At 35.7% G+C, this 18,728-nt stretch overlaps 1 protein-coding gene across 6 annotated transcripts in view; it reads right to left on the bottom strand.

Moving 5' to 3' along the window:
- LOC128985513 (transcriptional enhancer factor TEF-1-like) overlaps positions 1–18,728 on the bottom strand; it is a 116,143-nt gene that overhangs the window by 38,515 nt on the left and 58,900 nt on the right. For all 6 annotated transcript variants that reach the window (XM_054405081.1, XM_054405079.1, XM_054405078.1 and 3 more), the window contains exon 2: positions 14,321–14,362. In XM_054405081.1, the coding sequence (XP_054261056.1) occupies positions 14,321–14,336 (16 nt within the window). In that variant the 5' untranslated portion in view covers positions 14,337–14,362. The remainder of the gene's footprint in view (positions 1–14,320; positions 14,363–18,728) is intronic.

Below are 18,728 nucleotides of genomic sequence, written 5' to 3'. Positions count from 1 at the left end.
ATAAAAGAAGGATTAAATTTAATATAGAATTATTTACATCATACAAATTTTACTATATTTTTAACTATTTTTATTCAATTTTAAATAACCTATGCACGAAATAATTTCTGTAATTTTTTAATAATTTTCCAAAATAGTTTGATAGTAAAAACAAATAAAAAAAATAATTTATTTATTTTTAATTTATAAATAAAATGAATTATAAAATAAGTTATTAATATTTTATCCTAAATATAAAAAGCTCTGAAATGTATCACTATATGAATTTAAAAGAAAATTAATTTCTTCCTATTTTCATACTATTTAAAATTACCTAACCTCAGTAATTTCAGGAAATTTAAATAAACTTTCACAATATTGGGAATAAAAATATGGCAGATATCACAACGGAACAAAAAATAACCTCTTCCAAAAGAATTTTTGTCAACACCTCTTTAAAAGTATGTGTCGCTAAATAGTCTATAAAATTCCATAATCGGGTATTTATCATAAACTTCCAATAGGAACGTATTAGTAGAATTCTTATAGAATAATTCACGTAAAAACACACGCGTTATTTTGCGTATTTTACTCCATAAATTATTTTTTTATAAAAAGTGGAACTAAGATAAAATAAGTTATGAACTAAAATATAACAACGCGGTAACATTATTACGGCGTCTTAATACGAAATGAAACTGTTCTGAAATAATCAGACGTGTTTAATAGGTTTGTTGTCGTCGCATTAAATTTATTTTCATTTTTCTCGCAGAAATTACCACCTACATAAAATTAAAAACCTATAAAAAAACTGTTTAGAAGGTTTAATGTAAGATTTAAATTTAAAATTTGTCGTCATTAAATTAAATATGTTATTGAATTTTCAAGTGCATGCCTTTCGTTAAGATAAATTTTGCGATATTTTTCATACACCTAGTGACCATACTATCCCATGGTTTAGTATCTTATTATAAGTCCACAGTCATGCAGGCCTATATCATTGTAATGTTCAAACCAGTTCAAAGCAGCGCCGCTCGACCAAACAATTAGGCCAGTTAACTTGTCTCTTTGTCTCTGGTGACTCATGTTGTGTTAAACATGCTGAGCTCATATTGTCTCTTCGTCGCTCTTTACTTCTTCTTTTCCTTTTCTTACTCTCTTCCTTCTTTCTCCAAGTGTAAGCCAGCTTAGGGAACCTAACCTAACCTCACTTGATGGCCTAACTAATTTAGCTGCATAGCCCAACCTAACCTTACTTTATAACCAAACCTAACCTTACTTGATGGCCTAACCTAACCTAACCTTACTTGACGGCCTAACCTAACCTCACTTGATAGCTTAACTAATTTAGCTTCATAGCCCAACCTAACCTTACTTTATAACCAAACCTAACCTTACTTGATGGCCTAACCTTACTTGACGGCCTAACCTAACCTCACTTGATGGTCTAACCTAACCTAACTTTATAGCCTAACCAACCTAGGTTTAAAGCCAAGTCTAGCCTAACTTGATAGCCTAACCTAAGACATTATGAAGCTCTCTTTCACTCCTCGGTCTTTTTCTTTCAGTTGCGAGCGTACTGGCCCCCAAAAGGGTTAAGAAATGAATGACCCTTGTAGCATACGAATGAAAAAAACATGTCTTCCAAAATATTTCGATGTCTACACTTACGCTCTACAAAATGACAAGGCCGTACACATACAAGATGTTACATTGGCAATCGATTAAGGCAATTCACACCTTTATAGAAAAATAATAAAGGTGGATCGGGCCTATTTTTTTACTTAACAGCACAAGAATACATAGTTTAATAGGCTATCTTTGAGAAGGCAATATTAGTGTTCCCAACTTACAGCAAATTGAGGATTTTCTTGTAACAACCCTTTTCACCAGTCCAACGCCTATTTCCTAGAGTTCACTTACAAAGATCCAGTGATGCTGACTATCTTTATAACATGGGAATTAATCGTATTTGATTGAAGCAGGTAAATCACTCTTTTTCGCATTGACATACAATAATTCAATTTAATTTATTGTAAACTGGTAGTTTTATTCGCCCAACGAGTCCAGTCCTCTCGTATCATAACAAAATTAAAAACCATACGCAAATATGTTTCAAACACCAAGGGAGTATTCCTTTACAGTAGCCCCTCTTCTATCGCCCGCTTGTTGGGCGTAGTGCAAGAAGCTGCGCTGCAGCACGATATAATCACTGATTACAGATTACCCAGCATATAATCTGACCAGTCTCCACTCGGTTTCCGGCCGCCATCTTGGCTCCATTCATCTCCAGAAGCCTCCATTCATCACTTATCGTAGGGATCTCGCGTCGAAAAGTCTGACATACAAATTACATTGGAACAATCAACCCGGACGGTGAGAATATCTTTTTTAACATGCTGGAATTTATAAGGAACATTGAAAAGGCATACTTGGGAAAATCGTTGAGACATGGAAGAGTGTCGCCGACCTTGTATCGAAATATTTGAGAGTTCATAGTTGTGTTTGGTTTAAATTTAAACATACTTCGTATGATTGTTATAGTCTGTATGATGGATTCTGTCTCCTGAGAAACCTTCCGTTAAGGAATGGGCCGGTCCCAGCTAGAAGGGTCAGGAGACCAGGTTCCATCTTACAAACTATAGTATAGGGCGTTAAACGATTTGAAAAAATATCCAGGCCCAAGGGACCAATTTTTTTATTTTGAGGAAAAATAGATCATAAATAAATAAATAATTTGAGAAAATGCGGCAATGCTGGTTGCGTAGTATTAGCTGAACGTTACTTTATCGGCAAGTAAATAACAGCTAGGTTACTCTGACATACAAATTACATTGGAACAATCAACCCGGACGGTGAGAATATCTTTTTCAACATGCTGGAATTTATAAGGAACATTGAAAAGGCATACTTGGGAAAATCGTTGAGACATGTAAGAGTGTCGCCGACCTTCGAAATATTTGAGAGTTCATAATTGTGTTTGGTTTAAATTTAAACATACTTTGTATAATTGTTATAGTCTGTATGATGGATCCTGTCTCCTGAGAAACTTTCCGTTAGGGAATGGGCCGGTCCCAGCTAGAAGGGTCAGGAGACCAGGTTCCATCATACAAACTATAGTATAGGGCGTTAAACGATTTGAAAAAATATCCAGGCCCAAGGGACCATTTTTTTTATTTCGAGGAAAAATTGATCAACAATCAAAAATAATTTGGGAAAATGCGGCAATACTGGTTGCGTATTAGCTGAACGTTACCTTATCGGCGAGTAAATAAAAGCTTGGTTACTGGCTATATAAGATCAGGTGTTTCTTCAGTTGGGCCGTGTATTCAAAATAAACTCAATAATCAAGGACGTCTTGGTACAACTTCGAATCGTCAAAAAGCTACTCAATTGACAAGAAAAAACCTGTTACCGCCTGATTGTTATCCAAACACTATAACCACTTCAACCACTTTATCTGTTTTGGGGGTACAACGATTCTAGGGAGTTTCACAAAAATTATCGTACGGACACGAGAATTGTCTCAACTTTGTTTACCTGTTGACTAACATCATTTGTCGCTTTAGCCAAGACCGTTTAAAAGTCCACTGATCAAGGACGGGTAAGTTCAGTGTCGGATAAAAAATTCTGACATTTTTTACATATCTAGATAATATCACGAAATTATCGTACACGCGAGAGTTCCCGTGACCTCAAGTACTAGGTTGGGAAAGTGTGCATTTTCCTCCGACCTTGGTCTGGAGTGATCATTGTGCACTATTGTGTGGGCGTACCGTACAGTACCTCCGACATAGCCATGTTACATGTTGCACAATCATTTCTGGAGTTTATGCTCTTGTAATTTCTTCATCTACATTGTCAAACGTTGAAACATACAGTCGAAGTAAAGAAAAAATGCTTTTGCACATTGAAGTACAATTTCTTCGTCCTTTGTCACCTTTGGTTTTGATAATTTCACGATTACTTTAATCGTTTTGGTTATGACGATTCTTCAGCCACAAGAAAGAATATTGAGGAAATTTCTAAATGAAGTATCCCATTAGATTTTTCTGTAAAAAAAAAATCACCAAGGTGGCATTACAATACAACACTTAAAATTTACTGAAGGGCGATTAGTTCGATTTTAGAAAAACTCCTGTTAGCAGAGGTAGTCTAAGTTATAAGTTAAGATTATCGAATGAGAACCGTGAACCCTAACCTCACTTTAGTAATCTAACATAACCTAACCTTACTTTACCTAAGCTAACCTAAAAGATGTCTCTTTATCCTACAGAAACCACTTGGGATCGCCCCAAATTCATCCGTTTCCTATCCTTTTCGGAGTAGTTTTTGTTGTTTAAAATTATGTAACCTATATGGATGAAAAAATAATGTAATAATATTCAATTTTCACACCTTTATAACCTCAAAATCTCAAGCACGTCCCTCCAAACACCCCACTTGCCGGGGACACAGCAGCAACAACGTCCGGGACAGTTTTCCCGTTTTTACCGGCCTCGCGGCAAAGGAATTATCCCTTTCACATAATGAGCGCATTTACAAGTAAACTGCGTCAATTAAATGATTCCAGCGGCTCGCCGGCATTCTCCGCGGTCACAGAGCGTTCTTGTCGTGCGTGGCATAGAGTAAGAAGAAGTGTACACGACACGGAGTAAGGACAAAGAAGTATGCCGCAAACGTGCACGCCATAGAGTATAACCTACACTCACAATCGTGGAGTATATGATTTGGAGTGTGGAAAGATAAAGAAGTGCATGGAGTATGAAGAATAAATACACTCGACGTAGAGTAGATCATGGAGTAGATGATGGGGTTTTATGAGAGTTGGCAACAATTGCCTCCATTTCGTGAGATTTTTTACCATAAATACTAGTTTCCGATATTCAAATATTTCCATTAATTCTGTTCGTTTGAAAACGTTAGATGCATCATATATTGTTCCGTCAACTCAGTAAGATATTCAATTTCATGTTCCTAAAATGTTTTGACATGTTTTAAATATTTATCTTATATGGAAGATGACTGCAGTAAAATTGAACAAAATTATGAAACTCGAGTGAATTTGAATGACGATATATTTTACATCAGCTATTTTCTTCGTCAAAATCAGCCTACAAAATAAAAAAAAGTCTCTACTAGAGATGTTTGTTTCCCTTTAGAGAAAAATTACGTTAACTACACAACCCATAAAAAACACAGTTTTTTTGTGCACAATGACCATAAATATTTTGGTGGTGAAAATTTTACACCATAAAGGATCAATCACAACTAACAAAAAACTATTCGAAAATCCAACAACTCAAAACGATTTTATTTCTCTTGATCTGGTGACAAACTTCATAGTGACTTTATAGCTAAGTTGGAGCGAGTTTGACGCAAGAGACAACTATCCAGTCTCCACCAGGTTCTACAAGGACATGACCAGAGTCGAGATGAGAGGACATCAGTATGTCGGACGAGAGTTTCCGCATGCCTCATGACGGATATAAACTGACTACTCTCTGCGCATGCGTTAACACTAGTCAAGTAGCGCGCCTATCGGAGGAAAGATATAACAGGGGAGGGGGATAACTCTATCACTACTTTCTGTTGTAGTAATAGGGATCGATGAATAGGTCCCAGTGGATTCTTTTTTTGCAATGGAGGAAGAAAAAGCTAACTTAACCTTTCAGGGTTTCAGGAGATTATTCAGAGGGTATGTTAGAGAGTTTCCCTTGAGAGTTGGATTAGGTTAGGTCAGAAGGTTACGTTTCCTTTTTGATACATCTAAATCATTTGGTAAAAAACTAAATCATCAGGTAGCCGCACAACCAGAGAGAAGATGTTAAGGCCACGAAATTGTGGCAGAGATCTTAAAAATATACCGTTCTGTTAGGTAGGGTTAGTTTAGGTTAGGCCAGAGTTAGGTTCCATTCTTTAGCTACAAATAGTCATAAATATCATTTCGATGATGATGGGCTTCACAATGGGAACATTTTAAAGGGGTGGAATCTAAAGCCCCTCCTCCTCCGTTAGGCTAGGTTATGTTAGATAATAATGTTACGTTCTTTTACTGCTATAAAGATGAATCTGGCTTAATATTTTAGAAGTAAATAGCTCCATATACGAAATATTCAAGAGTGGAGAGAAAGAACTTTCCTGTCTCATTAGGTTAGGGTAGGTAAGGCTATACTTGTATTTGGGCCAGTTTAATACTATGGAGGTCAAAGGTTTGTTCATATTTTATAAGAGTAAAGGGAAATGTTGACCCTTTCTTGCTATGTTATTTAATAAGGTTAGGTTAGGTTAGGTTCGGTAAATCAGGTTCCCAGGAACTCCAACGCAATAACTCTAGGATTCTCAATCAAACACTACTCTATTTGCTTTATCACCCTTTGCAATTACTTATTTTTTACTACAGCCCTTTTCCCTGCATAAACTTGGGTAATTTTGCCAGAGAATTAGGAAAAATTACTGTAATATAGCGTTTTCAGATCACCCGTTTATCAGAAGCAACAGCTCTCACTTATATCGAGAAATAGCTACGATTTAAGACAATGGTTAAGAAAACTGTAACATTTATCTTTTAACTGGGTAGTCCTAAGAAGCAAAAAACAATATACAGGATTATAACTAACCTACTTAAACTTAATTACTAAACTCACCCACTGAATGTTAAATGCGTACTCACCTGAAATAAATAAATATAATCAGAAAAATTGCACAGCAATGAAATGGACAGGAATCAATGAGTAGTAAAACATTATACAAACAACAACAAACATTACAACTGAAAAGGTAAAATAAATATTATAACAAACGATAACAAAAGAAACTTGAACATACAATATACGTTTAGAGTGTGTTCATATTATTATACCCATTAGAATCCGTACAATCAGGCAAACGTTTAAGAAAGCGAATATTTTATATTAGACTCTAAATGAAAGTACACAACGTTTCAGGTAAGGAAGCTCCTCCCGTTTTCAAGTGCCCCTTTTTTACATTTCCCATGCAACCTATCTAACGTATGTACTTAACTTTAACTCTCTTGGAGGTTTCAATAGATTAGCAATAGAAGATGTCCATTTAATCAGAAAATTAAAAGTAATAATAGTTCGTAGTGTACTGTTTTTAAAAGTCCTTTTTCACTTATGACTTCCCACTCCACTATTTCATAGTTTTTCTTCTACAGTTCCCTCGACAGGTAGATTGTGGATTTGTAGACAAAATATTACTCCGGTCCGAGCCAGGTAGGCAATGTATTTTGCCCGCGGCTCCGGATGTCGATGATTATACTGCAGTTTATAATGGAACTGGACACATCAGGATCAAGGATACCAGCCGCTGGCGCCACTCTCTCACAGCAAATAAAATCCCTCACAACAAGAAAATGTGTCCCGTTTATCCCACATTGTGTAGCATATCCTTTTCTCACCCACGGCCATAATATTCAGTTACGGATCTTACTACAGTTTATAATAGAACTGGACACATCAGGATCAAGGATACCAGCCGCTGGCGCCACTCTCTCACAGCAAATAAAATCCCGCACAACAAGGGAATATTTCCCTTTTATCCCACATTGCGTTGTGGAAAATCCCCCTTTGTTCCCACACTACGTAGTAGTAACTTAATGCAGGTGATGATGGAACTGAAAATACGAAGGACCAAGAATTTATACGACGCGCGCCACTCCATCGTTATATATATCCTGATTCTCCCTTATTATGTTTTTGCAATAGGTACATTTCCCCCAAATCATCAGAGTTTGGAGTTTGGGCCTTACGCCGGAGTTTATTTACTGTAAACACAAGATCCAAAGATAGTGGAGATTCGCTCAGTAAAACATAACCCGCAGAAGGTGTGAAAATACTCCATTATTCTAAGGTTAATGTAGGAAATCCCTCTGTATCGTGAACCATCCTGGGGTCCGAGTCATTAACTGTATTGGTTTAGTAGAATACTAAGATTTTTTTAAATCAGCAAGATGTGACTAGGTCCACGATTCATCTAGAAGTAGGATAAAGCACGGTACTTTCGTCCTGAAGGCCAGGATTCAATCTGCTAATCAATGTCAATAATTATACTGTGGATGATGGAACTTGCCTTCTGACACTCTGTCAACCTGGGACGGGCAATAAACCATTAGCCAGTCCCCAGAAAACGGGCCATGGGACAGTTTCCATCACACAACGTATAGTTGGAGAGCAATTCAGCCAATCATATATATTAGAGAATAAGTAACATCCTGCACAACACGAAAAAACAAAATCACATCAGAAGTTCTATGACTATTCCATTCATCCCCAGAGTAGTAGGCGCAGAAGACCCAACACCCGTTGCAGTGATTCTAGTGATCGGCGAGTGTGAATCACCGCGCCGCGGGCGGGTCAAGTGAAAGGGCGGGTCAGGACCGGTCCAGGACGAGAGCGATGTTGCCACGTCTCCGCTGTGGTCCTGGAGGGGCGGGAGGTTCTAGGAAGCGACAGGTGGCCGCCGGGGAGCAATCGAGCGTCAAGTCGGCGAACTACTTGTAGATGATGTAGAGATGGAGAGGAAAAACTGTAAAGTCTGATCCTCGAGCTGATGTTGCCGAAGACTGAAGATAAGGATGTTTGTTTCCATTGCACATTCTTACAAAATTTTGTTCAATACAGTTTCAAGTCAGCAAACTACTACTTGTAGATAATTGAGTAGAAGACAACTGCCTCCAGTTGATTTTCAGGCTGATGTTGCCGAAGACTAGGATGTAATGGAACTTCAAAAATAAAGTTGTCCTATTAACGGCACATTCTTACAAAGTTGCATCCAATCAAAGTCAAGTTGGAAAACTACCTGTAAATGATGAAGAGGAAAAATTGAGGGGTGTAATGTTGCCAAAGACTGAAGATAAGGATGAATGGAACTTTAAGAATAACGTTGTTCTGAGCACCTAGATTGAATGGCATTTGAGTTCAATCAAGCATTACGTTTGCAAACTAATAGTAAATGATGGGGAAGAGTAAAAACTAGAGTCCTTTGATCCCTGTGCAGATTTTGCCAAAGACTGGGATGTACTGTAATGGAACTTTCAATATGAAGTTGTCCTATAAAACGGCTCAAAAACAAAGTGGTAGGATTCAATCTAGTGTCAAATCATGGAACTACCAGTAGATAATTGAGTAGAGAAAAACAACGTACAGTACACTGATCCTTAGAAATTTATCAGATTCTTGAATTGACTCTTTATTTTGAACTCTTATAATGATAGGGACACATGCGGCATATTATCAGTAGACCCTTCTTCATAAAAATTACCATAACGGATTAAGGAAGACGGATAAGATTAAGAAAGGGTAGTATTCTTTCATGCAGTAACCGTTCTCGAATAGAATGACAGGAAAAAAACAATTTTTAAAGTCGAAACCTAAAGGCCACGCCCACCATGACGTCATCGGCTGGTCACGTGACATTGCCGTTTCCGAAACTCGTCGGTTCCGCCGACTTGGCGCGTTTTCACTGCAAAAAGTTGAGCAACTCGCGGCTTTAATTGGACGTTGGATAATAACGGGCTAATGGCGGATGTTCCCGGACATCTCGCAACTGGAACTGAAACCAAACTAAGAGTAGAGTGAAGGAGAGCGGACAATGGTGCAACGCTGGGGAAGGGGCTGAAGATAATCAAGGGGGAAGATGGAATAAGAGAGAAGGGAGAATAGTAATTGAACGAGAGATGGAGATAAAAGTAGAGGAGGGGAAGATACAGGATGTAGGAGAATAAGTCATGGAGAAAGAACTGAAGAGATTTAGATTTTGAGAACCATGGGTGAACCTGGAATACGAGGGAAGATGGATAGAAGTGAAGAAGGTGAAGAGACCGGCTGTAGTAGAATGAGTCGAGGAAAGGGAACTGACAAAATTGAGAGTGGAAGATGGAGAGGGAACTGAAGAAAACTAGGTTTTGAAAACCATGGGTGAACCTGGAATACGAGGGGAGAGGTGTTCCAGGGGTGAAGATGAAAGTGAAGAAGGGGAAGAGACAGGCTGTAGGAGGATGAGTTATGGGGAGGGAGAACCATGGGTGAACCTGGAATACGAGGGAGATAGAATAGTAGATGAACAGTAGAATGAATAGTAGGTGAAGATAGAAGTGGAGAAAGACAGACTTAAGAAGAATCGTACATGGAATTTAAGAAAAGGGAGTTTTGAAGAAAAACACAAAAGGAGCTGACAATAATTAATAAACAGGCTGGAGAATAAACAAATGGGACGAATTGAAGAAAAGAGAGGCTAGAGGGAGTAAAATATTGAGAAAGAAGAAAAGACAACTGAGGCTGAGGAAGGGGAAGAGAAAGACTGGGGATAATCATGTTTACGTACATGATAAGGAAGAAGATTATCAAGGGGTGATGTAGGATCTGGGAAAACTATAAAAATGAAAGACTGGGAGATAAATCAGGTGTGCAGGAGGATCTAAATAAAATTGAAGCTGCAAAATTATAAGGTGCTGAGCTAGCACTGAAAAAAATTAGACTGAAAGATGATCAAATACTCGTGAAGAAATCATTAGAGATGAGAGGGGCTGTACTATACGCAATTATGAAATTTAAATTCAGGAAGGCAAACACTAGAAGATATTTTTAAATAACACTGAGACAAGAGAAGAGAAAGGCTGCAACATAATCAAATGCAAAGCAGGAAATGGATGAGAGGGTAACTGAAAAATTAGCACAGGCTGATTAGAGAAAATAAGAGGGGAATGTGAAGATAATATGGATGGAACTGGGGTGCAGAAAAAGGGAATTTACGTTGATCAGTAAAAAAGGTTGATCAGTTTAAGAATTGGGGGATTTTAGAGAACTAGGAGGGTTTTATTTAGTACAGATTCTGGGATATACCGAGGAAAATATCTGTTGGAGAACTGAGAAGTTGATAATATTGAAATATCAACGAGAAACCAAACAGTTTCAGACCAATCTAAGTAGAACAAGGCACAAATTCAGAAGAAACTTCCTAACGCAATTACTATCATCCCTCATTGAAGATTGTTTTCAACAATACGAAATTTCATAATTACCTACTGTTATAAACTTGAGATTCGTGTAGAACAATTCACGCAAAGGACATTGCAATGACAAACTATTAAACTAAGTGTTTTCCTTGCTTTATAAAAGCCAAGCTCAACTACTTGGCAGCAGAGAGGTGCGTTGAGTGCATAAGTGCATCTTGAGCTAAATGCAAAGTGCTCCAACCATTTGGCGGGCAAATACGTTTATTTGGCGGGTAACTGATCAATCAGTGCCAAACATGCGACTCACGTCATTCTACCGTCGATTATTGAGAAGCGGTCAATAAAGGTAAAAAGGATTTGATCTGTTTGTCATCTAGCAAAATTATATAACCAGAATCAGCGAAAATCTTGGAGGGATCATAGAGTGGCTAGAGTTTATTGATCAGCTAAAATCCCGCTCTTTTTATTTCGTGAGCCTTCATTGGTTGACAGCCGTTGATTTTATACTACTAAACCGCACTGAGCTAACAATACAACCTAGCACTTATTGAGCACTGAATATCCTCTATTATTCACATACCTATATATATAATATATATATATATATATATATATATATAATATATATATTATATATATATAATATATTATATATATATAGTATATTATTATTATTATCTATCTATTACTTATTTAATACGCAAGCAGGATTTTTGTGACAATTACTCCTCCGAAACTACTGAACCGATTGTCATGTTTTTGGTGTCATTGGAAAGAGCGTAACGTGAAGTTGTGCAGGAAACTTTCTTTTTAGGTAAATAATTAGAGAATGAGGCCCTGGGGCCCTTTAAAGTTTAGTATTTCTCCATAAGATTAACATGGGAAACAAACATTGTTTTGAAACTCCAGCTGTTGTCATAAATTAAATATTAATAATTGGTCTCCGTGGAAGCATGAGAAAATTCACAATGTTTACATTTGCTTTGACATTTAAATGTAAACAAACAGAACTGTCAATTGCCTATTTCAAAATTTCAGACAGCTGATCCAAAAAAATAAAACAACTATATAGTAGGTTTATTTAATCTTAAACTTTATGATAGATTATTTATTATAAATCTATTTCAATGATTATGAAACAGATTTTTCCCGTTGCGAAGCAAAAATTAAAAGTGAGAAGAAGAACATATGTTAATTGTAAACAGTCAATGTGTAAATTATCTATGTTGTATTAAAAATTAGTATAGTTTTGGATGTTGGTTTGTGTTTAATGATACTAATTATTGCATTTTTATTTTAAGGATTTGGCATATGAGTATGCCTATGATAAATAACACCATTTCAGAGTTCTGTCAGTTTTTGCCTAAATCTGTTCTGTAGAGTTTAAAGTAGCCTACACCTTATTGTCTACAAATTGGCCAAAAAACCTAGGTATGGTACATTATAAAAGCTGAAGCTGACAGCCTTTTTACGTTGACTTAAATTGTAAGCTTGCCTTTTTCCCGTCCATGGGCAGTTTGATAGTTAAAAATTAACCCTTTAAACTGGAATAGGACTGTTATGTAAATTGTGAGTATTTCCATTAGTTAATAATCTTTTAGTTGACTCTTTTAAAATCATCAGAAATTATGACTGTTATTAGTTTTTAAACAAGTGATTTCATTTGTGTATATGTAACTCCTGTACTTCTTTGCAATTGCTCGATTTCGAGCAACATGTACACTAGTATATATTATTCTTTGATTCTGTTTTGATAGAGCAGTTTAAAATGCACATGTAGGCCTACACCATTCACTTAAGAGTAATGCAAGTAAGCTTCTCATAATATTGAATAAGTTTTGGACCCTGTTCTAAAGATATGTTTTACGTTGGGGACATTCACTTATATAAATTCGCTGATGGCCATTAAATGTATTTATCTTATTTTAAGGAGAGAGTTCAATAAGATTGCTTTACTCTTTGGCTATATACGACAAACAATAGATTGTATACAAAACATTTTATATGAAGTAAAACGTGTTTTTATGTTGATTAAATAACAAGATACTAATTAACAACAAAATGGATTCAACAGCAACGTTAATCTTTATATTGTCTTCAGCTGATCTATTAGTATACTAATAGATCTAATCAAAAAATTTACCGTTAAATTACATCATAGCTACCACAAGTATTTCCAAATCAATAACATCTAGAAAGAATTGTATTTTTCAACTTACTCCATAAGTCCTGATAATTTCCTGATTCAATCTGCGTTCGTCATATGAAACCGAGATTCAAAAAATCTATTATTGGTTGTGAAGACCAATTTCTCGTCCACAATGAATTGAATTGTCCAAACCAATGGCGTAAGAAAACAGTGCAAAGGCTATCAAATGACTTCCTTGAATCAATGAAACCATTTATATACACAGCTCAAAAATGACTCGGTGATTTTTACTGTAGAATAAATCGTTTGACCTTTTTGACACAGGATGTGCAAATGGGAGGTCTTAATTATTTCTCCGAAACTGCCTGATTAGCCATCATTGTTTATGTCTCGTCTATGATGCTATCTTAAACTGTTAAACCCTGTTATATTTAGCTATGGCCAAACCAGGACCCCTAAGGCCGAGGTGAAGACATTCAAGTAAAACAATAAAGTTAGAGAAACAAAATATTGTAAACATGCAACACGAAAATACAAACATCGTAAACAATGTCTTGCAAATAAATACACCACTAAAAATAGCAAAGGAAGTCTACAAAACATATAAGTAAAAAAAAAAAATAGTGTAACACTAAACCTATCTAAGAAAGTACACGGTTTTTCTAATTATCCAGCAAGAACTGTAAATACGATTAAAAAAAAAAACTAAATGAATAAATTACATTTACTTAATTGTTGTACACGAGTTAGAGAAGCAAGAATACCGAAAAGCTCTGTATAAAATAAATTCGGCCTTTCTAGTATGAAGTTTAAAATCAATAGAAATGGAAAAAGCCTACATTTCACACAACTTGTTTATTATAAAATTCTTTTGACATAATTCTAGAACATAAAATCAAAGAGATAAAGTCTGTTCTTTTTACGTAATTTTCCAAGCTTATTTATATAATTACTTCTACATGAAAACTGAATATTTCAGTCCAACAATCACAACGTCTGTTTCAAGGAATGTAAACAAAAGTTTCTTGTTGACAAAATTAACATCAAAACTTCAAAACTATCAAATCTAGATTACTTTACTTTAAAGACGACTGGTGCAAAACCGTGTACTTTTAAGCTTATAAAATTATATACAAAACAACAAAACCACAATAAAATCAACACTTAGACAGAAGCCAAACCACACTCACAACACTCAGTATGTGAAGTGGGCTTACCAAGGGATGGCTGCATACGGTATGGCTCCGGTACCCACTCACCTACAAACAAAAACACAATTAACATTTAAAAATACAATTCAAATTTATTTATTGATAAACATTAGCATGACCTCGTCAAGTAGATTTTCCGGTGAGGTCCAATCGATGACATTTTCATTATACAACGAAAAATGGCTGTTTTTAATACTTTAGTGGCTAAATTAATTATTTCTGTATGCCAGCATTCTGTTATTGAGCATATTTTTATCGTGATTGATTCTGTTGTAGTTATTTCTGTTTTAGAGGTTAAGCGGTAGAGAGGACTGACTTGCAAGTCCTAACTTCACCTCTTAAATAAAGACATTTTAAATTTAATTTCATTTAATTCTATTCAGTTAGATATACGTGCGACCCAATTTGATTTATTGGGATACATTTTTGGAATTGGTTTAATTTATTCATTGAGTTTTATAAATGTTGTGATTCTTGTATTTTGTGAGCAAAATATACTTACGAAGTGTTCCCTCTAAGAACTGTAATATATTACTCTCGATATAGGTCTTACCATGAAAAATAAAACTACCCCAAAGAAAAATTCGCTTATGTACGGTAATGTACCTCAAATAAATTTTAACCAAATTACTATAATTAGCTAAACGACAACAAAATCATCTTCAAAATCGAAAACCATATTGCCAATTGTCTTAGCAAAGTTTGTTATTTGTCAATAACAAGAAACAATAACACAAGTTTCTTAAATTTGTTATTTGTCTTAGCAAGAATAATATAATATTAGTCACTTCAATAAAGGAAGACTCGGTATAGTACCAAAAGTTTAAACCAAGTTACTACAATTAGTAAAACGAGAACAAAATATCACCTACAACAAATCGAAAACCAAACAAAACAGTGGTCCGGGAGCCCGACACCCAGAAAACCGGAGTGACAAACAACGAAATCCTGTTTCCGAATGGTGGAGCAGGTTTTCGGGGGGGGGGGGGGGGGGGTTTAAAAGCGGCAACAGTTTTACAGGTGGACGGACCTACACAATGGACCTAGTCTTTCATTCTAGACACGTCTTGGGGACCACCATCAATAGTCATAGACACATCACTAGTCCACTCACTATAGTTCACTATCACTACAATAGTGTTAGTGACTGGCACGTGAGGTGGCAAGAGACACGGGTAAGTATGACGAAGAATTGCGAATTTGGCGTGGAGAATCACCTTTGCAAACATTTGGGCGAAGAAAAGGTATTTGGGGGACTTCGCAATGATGTTCAACAGTGATATAATTTAGTGGTACAAAATCCAAAAAGGGTTTTCGTAACTGGAATCCTTTCTTACAAATTTAAACTCATGTTTATGGTTTCTTAAATTACACTCTTTTTGTTGGACTAATTAAATGAATTGTAAAAAAACATCTATTCCAAAACTGGCTATGATGGTTAGAATGTAAACTCCATAACGTTCAACTTGTTTTTACATCATAGAGTATTTAAAAATTAAAAAGTTTTTTTTTGTTCACGAAAAAGCTGAACACAACGAACATATGGATTAAAAATCAATGAAAAAACTGACATCCACTCCTCCATAACTCCTTAAAAATGCCACAGACGTATACAATAACGATAAAAAATTAATGTACAGGAGACAAAGAATTTAATTTTTTATTTATTATCTATCAGTGCATCAAGTACGTTTTGAAAATTTTTGAAAGAAAGATGTCTCAAAACGAAAAATCTTACGCAAATCTTCTTTTTTTTTCAACGTCAATATTTATAAGCCTCGTTATATCATTATACTATTATATAATTCGTACCATCACCATTAATTCAATAGCGTATTCGCTAATAAGTCTATTGTCTAATCGAAAGGTAATTTGAATTTTCCCATTAGACAATCACAGTTTGATCACAGCTTTGAAAGTGTAGCACAAACAGCTGTTAAACTAGAACGATGTCATAATTCCGAACAATGGGGCATTTAAACCGGCCAATAAAACTACTTCGTCACCAAGATTGTGGCGAAATTACTTAATTGTTTCTAAGAAAGTTACTAAGGTTATGTCTTTCGGGGAATTTCCAAATAGTGCATGGTTTCGCGTTAACTAGCTTTTAAAGGTTATCGTGAATAATTGCAAATTCAATTACATTACAATGGAGTCTCAAGTTATACGATCTTCGATTATTCGACGTTTTAGCGAATTTCTTCTCCATGAACACGATAACTCGAGTAATTATGGTACTATTTTGATGGAAATTGGCATGAATGTGTATGGTGGGAGAAACTTGAATGAGTTTGCAAACTAGGAAGATCGGATGGAAACAGTTGTGGCGGGGTTTTACAATTGTTCTAATTTGTACCTTTAAACGATTGAAAATTCCCTTTTTCATTACATCCATTGCGTGTAAAAAGTAGAGTTTTGAAAACAAACGATTTCGCAATTTGATTTTTGTTTTGTTGGCTTTAATTATTAATGGTAACAGAGAACAAATAAAATCTTGTAGTTTGATTGTTTATGGAATATGTTTTGATCTAACTAAGCAAACGAATGTATTTGATAACAATTTTATAATCAAATATATTCAAGTTTTACTAAAAACACACTTTATTACCTTCTCAGTGTTGGCAAATCTAACTACACACTAAGCCTAATGTTATTTAATTAGGGAATAAATTTCACTAGTATAAGGAAATATTTGAAAATCCAATGTGAATGGAAATTCGCTTTGCAGTTTTGCTACAGCGTGGGTATTATTCCTCCTGATTACATAGCTTTACCCTATATCACAATATCAACATTAGTGCACATTATTACATACTTAAGCTGATAAACACTAACTGTTTTCGAACACACACGAAACACATCACGATTGGCACACTAAAAGGTATAAATTCCCCATAATCCGGTCCTAAGTCAGATCGCAATCTACAGTGGCAGAGGTCGACTTGCCAATTGTGTAACATCACAACGCCACGCCTTCAGTGCACCCGTGCGTACGAGTCTCCGAGCACAGCGGCCGTTAGTGCACGGTTGTCTGCTAGGTTCAAAACTAATGTACTTGTGTGACGTCAAAAAAAATTATTAAATTTTGATTTTATGAGAATGGCGAACAGTTTGACTGTAGGAGAAACTTGGTTTTAGGGATTTAATTACACAATAAAAGAACTTTTGTGAAGTACAAAACTAGTTGTAGCAATATTTTAACAATTTCATGTTCTACAAAACACAGTTTAATAGTTTGGAAGATTTCAAATTTCATTGGTGGTCGATTTAGTTTAGTACTGGCTGGTTAGCTGAGTTGATAAAGTGCTCAAACAATCAAAAGGTTGCCGGTTCGATCCTGAGAAGATAAGTGTATGATGGTTGGAAACTGGACCTAGCTGTCCTTGACCAGGCTTTAAATAAATGATCCTGGCTAATGAAACAGCTGATCTTAGTCAGTAACAAAGCTAGATAGATCATCTCACACCATTATACACTCATCATTCACTCATATTCGGGTTAAACCACGCACCCATCTTGATTGATAATGATAATGGTTTTACGAGGTAGAAAAGAAAACTTGTTAAATTGTTAAGTTTAAAGGATAGTACGCGGTTAGGCTGTAAATGATTTACAATGAAAGTGGTCCGATTTTAAGAAATATTTTGAGTATTCGTGCAAGCAAAAAAACTAAGTGGGGTCTTCACAACGATCCTAAGTGTTTTTCAAATGGGATACAGTATAAATATTCCTACCAGTACGATGGTTTTAGATTTTTTTTCACATACACTTTAGAAACCCGAAAAATATTTTATTTGCTGTTTGTTTACATAATGAAGGTCGTAAATGGGACCAACCTGCAGTGAGTGAATGTTTTTATTCTTTGGCCACAAGTACACCCCATCCCTGACCACCTTCGTTATTTGATCAAACTATAGTGAGCTTTTGGAGATACATGGTCTCCAAGAGATCTAGAATTTTACATAATCAAATTCTCGAGGCAAAATTAAAATACATTGGCGGGTAATAGTGATGAAGAAGTTATACATTTCCTAGTAAACAGTGATCGTGGACATTATTGATCAATTGATGCTGACATCTAGGACTGATCATTCTGATCAAAGGTCAACGGCCCTCATCAGCGATCAAAAGATCAACCACGAGGTTGAAGTCTGTTGACCCTGTTTCTCCGGTCCACTGCGCGCTGAGGTGACAGACACGGAATATGATCACACAAACCGTCAAGATGATTGGCAATCTTCATTTCCCTTTTCCTGGAGAAAATCGAAGAACTAAAGAACTCATGGCAGCAAAGCGATTTCAGAACCCATTCTTAGCCAAGTTTACCAAATTCAATTTGTTAACGAAATTAGTTTTCTTCACGAAAAAGTAATGAACTACCTTTTTTGAGTTTCTGTCGGATAACATAACGATG

The sequence above is a fragment of the Macrosteles quadrilineatus genome, unplaced genomic scaffold, assembly GCF_028750875.1.
Source record: "Macrosteles quadrilineatus isolate MER2022 unplaced genomic scaffold, UCM_ALF_1.0 Scaffold_2__2_contigs__length_208266976, whole genome shotgun sequence".
Taxonomy (NCBI): domain Eukaryota; kingdom Metazoa; phylum Arthropoda; class Insecta; order Hemiptera; family Cicadellidae; genus Macrosteles; species Macrosteles quadrilineatus.
The sequence above is the reverse complement of the archived record's forward strand: the minus strand, read 5'-3'. Positions and strand labels throughout refer to the sequence as shown.